The sequence below is a fragment of the Montipora capricornis genome, chromosome 11, assembly GCF_036669925.1.
Source record: "Montipora capricornis isolate CH-2021 chromosome 11, ASM3666992v2, whole genome shotgun sequence".
In the NCBI taxonomy this organism is placed as follows: Eukaryota; Metazoa; Cnidaria; class Anthozoa; order Scleractinia; family Acroporidae; genus Montipora; species Montipora capricornis.
The window spans coordinates 33,181,214-33,191,213 of record NC_090893.1 but is presented as its reverse complement, the minus strand read 5'-3'; the positions used below and the strand labels follow the sequence as shown (position 1 = coordinate 33,191,213).

Below are 10,000 nucleotides of genomic sequence, written 5' to 3'. Positions count from 1 at the left end.
AGGGAAAAGTGCAGGTTGCAGGTTAGGGTTGCAGGTCACTAGTACTGTTTTAGCATAACTGAAACAACCCAAACTTTTACAAAAATGCTAACCTTAGTATTAAATATTGTTTCTTAGAATTAATGTTAACATTAGAAAAAGTTTGGGTTGTTCCAGCTATGGCAAAAAAACGAGCTGCAACCTGTAACCTGTAGGCTACAACCCTCCGCTCGTAAATAGCCAGTTAAGACCACTTTTATTACACCTTAATTAAACAAGTACACAGAATTATGCCTATCGGTGTTTGTGGTTATTTCCCCGAGGTCATCGTTCTTTTTTTTTTTTCTCTCCTAAGAGAGGTTATAAACAGCCTTCGGCTGCTCAGTTTTTTTTTTCAGTCAGTCTAAAAAACGAGCCCACAAATGCAGGAAACAGGTTTTCTTTGTTTCGGGTTCAGTCGCCAGGCGTGAACATTTTCAAGTTCACCGCGTTCACATGAGAAAAACACTCGATTGCATGTTTGAAGAGATATATCGCATTACTTCAAACCTTCTAGGATTCTGCATTTGATTGAAGAGTACACTCGACAATCCATTCCCTTTGAATGTGAAAAACGCTCACCTCCCAATAAGCAGTGTTTTGCACAAGTCACAAATTTAAATATGTTATAGGCTTATTTAATAATCACAATCTCCCTTGGTGCAGTCTTATCTCTGGTGCTATCAATCACTGCAAAAATCCCATGCTATCCAAAGTATTTTGAAATATACTAGAATGCCCGAGATCACGAAGGAATTTCCGGTATCTGTAATCCTCTAATTAATTGTTATTTATAATATCCTAGAGATTTAGGAAACAAAAATAATGTTCACGCAATCAACGACTATAACTTTCAGTCTCCAACATGAATACAAAACGTTAGGCCCGTTTCAGACGCCGTACTTCACATGAACCAAATCTAATTCGAATTTAGACCAACCCAGATTAATTAATCCCGGCTGAACTGATTCAGACGCCGAACTTAATTGTGCCGAAATTAATTCACAGAGGCATACTGTGACTGAAGAAAATTGTAATAATTTCTGCATTTGATTCGGCGTCTGGATCAAAGCCACTACTGACTCCACAGCCGTAATTCCCGGCTAAGCCAGGCGGGAAAAATTGCTTAGCCGATCCGAATTAAACCGGTAATTCTGAATTGATTCAGCGGCAGGTACTTTGTACGAGCAACGGGTAACGGGTAACAAATAACAGGTAACGGGTGACAGGTAACAGGCAACGGGTAACATGGTAACAGGTAACGGGTAACAGGTAACGAGTACTGGATAACTGGTAACATATAACGGGTAACGGGTAACAGGTAACGAATGGTGGGTAACAGGTGACAATCTCTGCCTGCATAATAGGTAAATATAATGGCTTTTGCGATTCCCTGTTCTACTGAAAGCACCCGTGCGTCGAAAGTCTGAAGAAAAGCGATTCTTCAGGTAAGAAGCACAGGGCTATTAATCATTCAATTCTTCAAACCTTCAATACTAACATATTCCGTTTCGAAAAACAAGTTCTTACATGGAAACCTATCATAGTACTCCCAAAAGCAATGACTTTAAATCACAGGAAATAACCTTTACATCGATATTTTTAAGAGCCTTTGAAAGAAAGCGTTTTTATTGCAAAAAATAGCTTATTTTCAGTTTTGACTATTAAAGGAGCGATGTCATACAAAATGATGCAATTTCATGACACCAAAAATGCCCAAAAAGTACAATGAAACATTGCAATAACTACTTAAAACTATTGAACAGCATAAAAGAACAAACAAAAATAAAGAGAATTGTGGATGGACAGAATTTGGCACGATTGACATGAGTACTATGGACAAAAATCGCCCAGACGTGTTTCAAGTTTATGAAAAAATCGCCTGGATAAAGGACGTGTTTGCTCAGAATCATGTTGTTTGTGATGTAACGATAATTTGATCAGTAAAGGACTTCCATATTACCATTTGAGTTAGGACTCGTGATTAACTAAAGATTTTCTCGGCAAACACTATTAAATAACATGACATAGCCCTTTTAAGGATAGTCCCTTAAAGGCTGCTCTACCTTCCATCAGTGGTTTGAAAGTTCAGTTGTTTAGAGTGTCGCACCCAGCATCGCGAGGTCACGGTCTCAAACCCCCTTCGAAACCTAAATTGTTTAGAATTATGGCTCCACTTGATTTCATATTCGCAGTTCATATATGATCCATTTTATATCTAATTTCTTTCGTATAATAATAATAATGATAATGATAATGATAATGATAATGATAATGATAATGATAATGATAATGATAATGATAATGACATAAGTGAACTCTATGAACAGCTACCTCCAACAAAACTGTACAACGCTAGGAAGAGCAAAAAAAGCGAAGAATTGGACGTGAGATGCAGGATGTGTGGAAAGGCGCAGGAGTCTGTCGCACATGTGCTGTTAAGTTGCAGTACACTGGCACGGTCGAAGTATCTATCTAGACACAACGGAGCACTCAAAATACTTTCCTTTGAGCTGCTGAAAGACTACCAACTGATAGAGTCCGTTCCGCCTTGGTACTTTGCAACGCAACCTAAGTCGCTTCACCAAAATTATCACGTGACGGCATATTGGGATGTACCAGTCAGTATATACAGACCACACAGAAGTACGAGCTAACAGAATGGACGCGAGGATTGTAGATAAGGCGAGGAAGACAGTAACCCTGTTGGAGATGAGCTGCCCTTGGATTGACAACCGGAAACAGAAGGAAAAGGAGAAAACCTGCAAGTACGCACCACTACGATGGGAAATCAAGAAGCAGTACCCTGGCTACAAGATTACTCAACTCAACATTATAAAGCCGCGGCTACATGAGCAATATTTGTCTCGCGCCAGTGATGCGATTTTTTTCAGATTTTGTAGCGTCGCCTGCGCGCCAGGGTGGCTAAACTTCTGAAGGCGGCGACTCTCGCATACTTCAAGTGACCTAGGCACTATAAACAGACATTCCTCCCTTAATTACTCTTTAGTCGCGTCGCAAGCACGGGCATCTCTACGATTTTGTCGCGAATGTTTCAACTCTGGCGACTTTTTTTCTTGGGATTTTTTCATTTGTCGCGTCGCCAGTTTAAGAGTGGCTACACGTGTGATTTTCATCTCGCGCTGGCGACGCGACAAAGTTTGAAGAAATCGCATCACCAGCACGAGCAAAAAATTGCTCGTGTAGCTGCGGCTTAATGGATGTAGTTGCTGGATGTTCTAAGGTATTTAGTGGTAGTGTGAGGGAAATACTAGGAGCAAAGCAGAGCAGAGATGTTCTAGGACGGATGCAGAAGTCTGTCTTAAGTAGTAGCCTGAAGATTACCAGAACTTTCAAGGTCTTGTGCTAGATTAAGATGCCCAAACACCTGTTGCATCAACCGGGTGGCTAGATCAAGCATAGACCATTAATTATTATTATTATTATTATTATTATTATTATTATTTTATTTTTAATTGATTTTCTTTGTTTATCACTCAATTTTATTGTAAATAGAGACGGGTTCCCGTCTAGCTCCTTGTGTTTTATTTTTATTTTTATTTTATTTTATAGCTGGCATTCAGATGTTGACATTCTGCTTATAATAATAATAATAATAATAATAATAATAATAATAATAATAATAATAATAATAATAATAATAATAATAATAATAATAATAATAATAATAATAAGGCACAGAAAAGGATAATTTCTCAGAATTCCGAAATTGTGAAACGGTTCATGCGGCAATGATAGTCGTTGGTTAGCTTCATTATCTACATGACTAGGAATAGCCTTCATTTATTTATTGTAAAAGTTCCTAATAGAACAAATAGTCAAATTTTTTATTAATATTAGGATGATTTGAGATAGGAGATACAAAAAAAGTTCACTCTGGGTCTCGATACAGAGGACTCGATACAGAGGACTGTTGTGTTACATATAAATTCTATAAAAAAAAAAGGACGCCTTGCAACTGAAAGCACAATTAAAAGAATAAGTCTTTAGCCTAGACCTTAAAGGACTCAAGAGAGTCACTCTCGTGGACAGAAAATCGAAGAGGGTAAAGATACCGAGGAAGTGATTGAAGAGTCGGGAGAGGTGAGGATGAAATGAGAGAACGGATCCACCATGCGTGTGTGATTCACAGGGTAAGGGTTAGGGTTGTTAGCTCCAGAGACCTCTTAACTTGTATACAAATTGTCTTCTTCTCTCTCGTCCGGCTGTGAATCGTCGTTCCTGTCGATCCAGTGCTATCTAGTTTGAGAAAAACGATGAGCCAACGGAAATAGCGGCGTTCCAAAAGTATCCTTTTCAGATTCCCAGTCCAAGCTTCGACATATGAATTTATATAGGGTTAAAAGAGTCAGAGGACAGACAACTTTTGGAAGCTAAAAAGCTAAAAATATATTTAAAAACGTTTCGGTCTTAGACCTTGATCAGTTTACAGCATGTGGATAACAATTAGGTTTAAGAGCTTATATATGGTTTACAAGGATTGTTCGGTATGTTACAAAACTAAACAACAAGACAAGTAAAAAAATGTTACAAACAAAAGAAAAAATTGTATTCCGAAAGGTACAGTGTATTTTTTCGACAGGAGAATGTATTTTTTAGACAGGAGAATGCTGCAATATGAGAGGTACCTTGTTAATCAAGGCTACCCCAAAACACTCGTTAAGAAGCAATTCCTTAAAGCCTCGGCCATTCCTAGAGATCATCTGCTTTTGCCCCGAACCAGGGAGAACAGAAAACTGTTTCCGTTAGTGATGACCTTCAATCCTCACATACCTAACATAGGCTACGTCATTAGGAAGCATTTGCACTTGTTGCAATCTAATCCGAAATTAAGAGAATTCTTTCCATCTAATTCAACTATTCCCTCGTTTCGTAGAACAAAAAACTTGAAAGAAATTTTGGCGCCATCGAAATACAGAACAAGAGTAGAACAAGAAACCAATGAAACAGGTGGTTGCGTTAAATGCAAACATAGTAGATGTGATCTTTGCAAAAACTTTTTGATAGAATCAATTTTGTTTCAGAGTTTCCAAACCAAGAGAAAATACTTTATCAAACCAAGACTGTCGTGTGATTCTAAAAATGTAATTTATCTTGCATCCTGTAACAAATGTCGCTTGCAATATGTTGGTTCAACGGCAACACAATTCCGATTCCGCAATCATAAATCATCAATGGTAACGAACAAGAAAACCTGTGACGTTGCGGTACATTATAAGAATAGTCCGCATGCCCTTAACGGCTTTAACGGCTACCAATTCCACTGAGATTTTGGATAAAAGTTTTATCACGAAGGAAGCGTACTGGTGCTGCAGAAATTCGAAGGCCACCTTTGACTGGTGCCGCCGAAATTCTGCGGCCATCCTTGACTGGTGCCGCAGAAATTCTGCGGCCATCCTTGACTGGTGCCACAGAAATTCTGTGGCCATGAGTAAGAACCACTTACATGTAAATTTAACAGGAGTATTTATTCAGTGTTGTCACAGAAATTCTGCGGCCATCACTGGCTAGCCACACAGAAATTTTGCAGTTATCATTGACTAGTGCTGCAAATATAAGAACCACAGATATTCAACAGCTGTCTGGTACCTCAGAACTTATAAGGGCTATTTCTTAATTAACTAATACAATGTGCATAAATTACAGAGCCTTTGACTCACTGGTCCCTCTATTAAAGACAAGTTATTGTGATGCAACTTAATAGATTCTTGAGTGAACTGGATTGAAGCTTTTAATTAATTTGAAAGATGTAAATAAACACAGTTTACAAAAATAACAGCAATAATTATTATATTTACAAAGGCAAAAGAAAAAAACTCTGGAAGTCAATCTTTTCATATCATTTCCTTGTTTTGATAATTAGGGTAAAGGTAAAGCCTCTGCTTACGAGCCAGAAGGCTCATCAGGCCGGCGCTTATCTCCGGTTTCTGAAGCATGAAGCGACTAGGAGTATTTATACTCCCCCCTGGATGGGATGCTAGTCCATCGCAGGGTTACCCCCAGCATTACGCCGGTACCCATTTATACACCTGGGTGGAGAGAGGCAACGTGAGAGTAAAGTGTCTTCGGAGTGTCTTGCCCAAGAACACAACACAATGTCCCCGGCCAGGCCCCGAACCAAGACCACTCGATCCGGTGTCGAGCACACTAACCATGAGGCCACCGCGCCTTATTAAGTTATAATTGTTCATGGGTTTTACAATAACAATACTAACGGTGATAGTTTCCTAATAATACTAAATTAAAATTAACATTAGATGCTTATCTCTCAGAGCTCTGTCTAACAGCCAGCCACCACACGTATTTTTCACAAATGTTTTAGTTGATGGCATTAATTTGTTATCCTCTGTGAGGTGAAAACCAAAGCAAACAATGCATGATTTTGGCAAATCCTTGAGCCATGGCTTTTCTCCTCTAAGTGAAAGACTGAGCCGCCCTTCCCATACATCAGCTGCTGCTTTGGCATGGAAACAAAATTGAGAAACATGTGAGTCAAGTGGAGAAAGAATTTTGCAACTGCTTTATGTGATTTTTTTTCAACAAGCAATAAGTAAATGCAATTCAATTAAGCAACAATCAAATTAAAGGTCACTATAAATGTAAAGACAATATAGTTTTCATAAAAACTTGACAAAAAGGTTAATTACAACTGGTCATTATTGAGGGTCCCCTAATAGGGTTTTCGGGGTTCGGGTTTCGACTTTTTTAGAGCCCGGGATTCGGGATTCTAAAGAAATATTGGATCGGGAATCGGGATTGCATTTATGGACAGGACGCGGGATCAGGGAAATCGTTACTTTGAAGCCCCGAGATCCGGGATTTCTGACGGCCACAAATAAACTCAACTTTCGCCCTCGGCAACGACGGAAACGACCGGAAATGTAAGTGTACGGGAGTGGCACGACTCCCTAGTGCGTGTTTTAGCCTTTCAGTTTTGTAATTTCACTCCCACTAGTATATCTTTGATTGACCGCCCTGTTTTGCAACACGACGGGCGGGTTTTTGTGGATTTCTTTGAGCAACTTGTCGCTCTGTTTAATGCCAGCCGACTTTCATCAGGATTTGTTTTAAGTTGTTTTAAGTTCGACAGGGACAAGAAAATTTTGCCCTTACGTTATAAACACGTAATGGCAATGAGTTCTTGTAAAATTAGGGAGAAATATCACTAGCTTGTGTTTTCAGAAGTTTGTTTAAAGCATCGAAAGGTAATTTGCTGGAGCGGATCTTGTTTGAAGTTTATCCTTTCTTGGTTGCATTGCCGTATTTTGCCGATTCTTGTTTAAAGACAACCTGGCGTGTTTCAATGAAATACGTCTAATTGTGAATGATCTCGTTTTCAGAGATAAAGTGGAATAAAGTAAATAATGTGAAATAAAGTAAATAAAGTCGAATAAAGTAAATCAGTAAAACTCAGTTTTGACCTTGAACCCCGGCCTTGAACTGACAAAGTTTGCTGACGGTTTCTAATTTTAGCGTGATTCCTATTCAGTGGCTATTGACAATTGACTCCTTTCGCTCGCTGAGGGTGTGCTTGTTTTCTTTTAAAACTCATGCGATTCAAGAAAAAAAATCATTGCAAACTGGTGAATTCCAAAGTAAATTTCACTCGAAAAACCGATTTTGCATTCATCGCATTGTGATTCACGCGATATCGGTTTTTCGCGTGAAATTTACTCTGGAATTCACTAGTTAGGGAATGAATTTTTCTACAGAAGAAAGCAAATAAAATGATTTAATTAAGCAGTAACCGGAAACAAAAAAAACAAAACGCGGACAATTCGCAAACCTATTTTTTTCACTAACCCTACAGCCAGTAAGACTAAATAAAGGGCGAGCTCCGCTTTTAGGCTTGGCTAAATCTACATATTATGTCTGACGAAATAGACAAAGATGACAATAAAACTCGCCAATGATGTCTGTTGTAAGCTTGGATGGCGGCGTGGAGTGTCATTGTTGAAATATGCCAGAACCTCTGTCAACACGGAACTGCAAACGTTTTCACGCCTTCTTCGTTTCTTTTAGCGGGTTTTACAAGTTTGTGAGGCTGCGAGGCATCAGTGCATTTTAAGAAGGAAAACATTACCTGAAAGCTAACCGTTGTAAATAAGTTTTTTTGTCCTTTTGTCAATTTCTCTTAGCTTTATGGTGTTTTTCATTGAAATTGCCTCCTCTTCTCCTTCCTCGGCTTCTCTGGAAAATTTCTTGGCTTAAATTTCTCAACTTTCGTTACCTCTTCTCACGTGCTCTTTCCTGCTCTTTATTGCGTTAAAGTCACGAAGGTCACTAGGATAAAGGCAGGCTGCACAATTTTTTCCCGTCAAGAAAATTCGCCCGTCCGCTCCTCAAAGCTGCATTCGCGAGAATCCCCTCCCTTCCCTTTCTTAGTCTCCCATCCCCATCCCCCAGATTCTGTACGGATGTATGGACAGACGGACTGACGGACGAACGTACGATCGGTCAGTTACGTGACAACCAAACAAGAAAAGGGGCTCTCCAAAACATGGCAAAGAACAAACAAGCAAACGAACAAAAAAAAAAAAAAAAACAAACAAGCAAAAACATACGCTTAAAATATTTGTGAAGGGGATGAGTTATAACGACCAAACCGCCCGTTAACTCCACAGTCGGCTAACACTGGTTATCTCTTATAGGTCAATACTGTGTTTATAAAGAGGGAAGGTGCCCCAGCGGACTGTCGAACGGTGATGTTCGCTGGGATGATGATGACAGCATCCCAAACTCAAATGCTAATGGAGGGACTCTCCCTGGAGGGATGTTCAAAAATGATACAGAAATTCGATTCTGCTGTGCAGGAAACGGTAGCAAGAATAATCCCATTCCTCTTCCCACTAAAGATCCATTTTTTTTGCTGGCTTATAACTCGTCGAAATGTCAAATGGTGCAATGGGCAGTAGCAAGTTTGGAGTGGATATTTTTTGATACAGAAGAAAATGCTAAGGTCAATAGAAAAAGGGGAAAGGTTCCTTACAATGCAGGGGAACCGAATCCCACAATATACTATTGTTACTACCGAAGTAAGTAAAAGTGATTTCTTTGAAAGGTTGTGATAAATTCACTGGGACCCTGTGCTCAACTGGCTGGAAAGAAATCAGTCATTTTGCTTCATGTACTTAGTAGCCCAGCTAAAATAATAGACAAAAGTAGTTGGGAACGTTATGTAAATGAACCGCACCAGAGCTGTATTTCTACCCGATTCAGTTGAAGCGCAAAATAAGTAGTTTCACCTTCTTTGATATAGCCCTCCTCCCGCCTATTCAATGTTGGAAGGTAACACAACAATTTCCCACTAAAATCGTTCAGTTTTGCACAACATTGAATCAGGGAGGGTGGGGGGAGATGCAAAGAATACGTCAAAAGTGCTAACCTTCCCAACGGTTTTGTCTATGATTGTGGCTTTATAATCAACACAGACAATAAGATGCACCGTTATGTACATGACTGTCTTCCAACCCTCAGTTATACTCAACTTAAGTCACATGAATATTCACAGTCAAGACAGCTGCGTAATGAGATGCATGGTACTTTGTATACTCGTCACAATACTTCTTAAGCCTAAAAACTTCATGTATGGCTCTTTGGTTGGGGATCTCAGTGGTCTAGGTCATGGCTTTAGGGCCACTTTGTGATGCCTACACCAGGTGTTGGACAACCCTTTGTCATGAAAACCTATTAATTAGTGTCACAAAGTCGCCCTCACCCCCCCCCCCCCCCGCCCCCATTGCCCAGCCTTTCAAAACGACAAAGAAGGCAACTAAAACCTTAACGTAATAGCAACCCCTCACTTTGATCTTATTACAGTTGTCAATTTGTCAAATGGTGGTAGAATTTCATAAGAGCCGTGCTTCTTATTATGCTCCAATGCTGACCATAAGTCAAATCTCGAGTATCCCCCCAACTTGTTCAGGGCTGTTTCACTTGTTTCGGAAAAGGCGAGCTTCGT

At 39.5% G+C, this 10,000-nt stretch overlaps 2 protein-coding genes across 2 annotated transcripts in view; one reads left to right on the top strand and one right to left on the bottom strand.

Moving 5' to 3' along the window:
* LOC138024826 (uncharacterized) overlaps nucleotides 1–10,000 on the bottom strand; it is a 437,788-nt gene that overhangs the window by 157,570 nt on the left and 270,218 nt on the right. The window lies entirely within an intron of this gene.
* Nucleotides 1–10,000, top strand: part of LOC138024707 (uncharacterized) — a 39,881-nt gene that overhangs the window by 12,936 nt on the left and 16,945 nt on the right. The window contains exon 3 of the mRNA XM_068871926.1: nucleotides 8,691–9,074. Within this exon, the coding sequence (XP_068728027.1) occupies nucleotides 8,691–9,074 (384 nt within the window). The remainder of the gene's footprint in view (nucleotides 1–8,690; nucleotides 9,075–10,000) is intronic.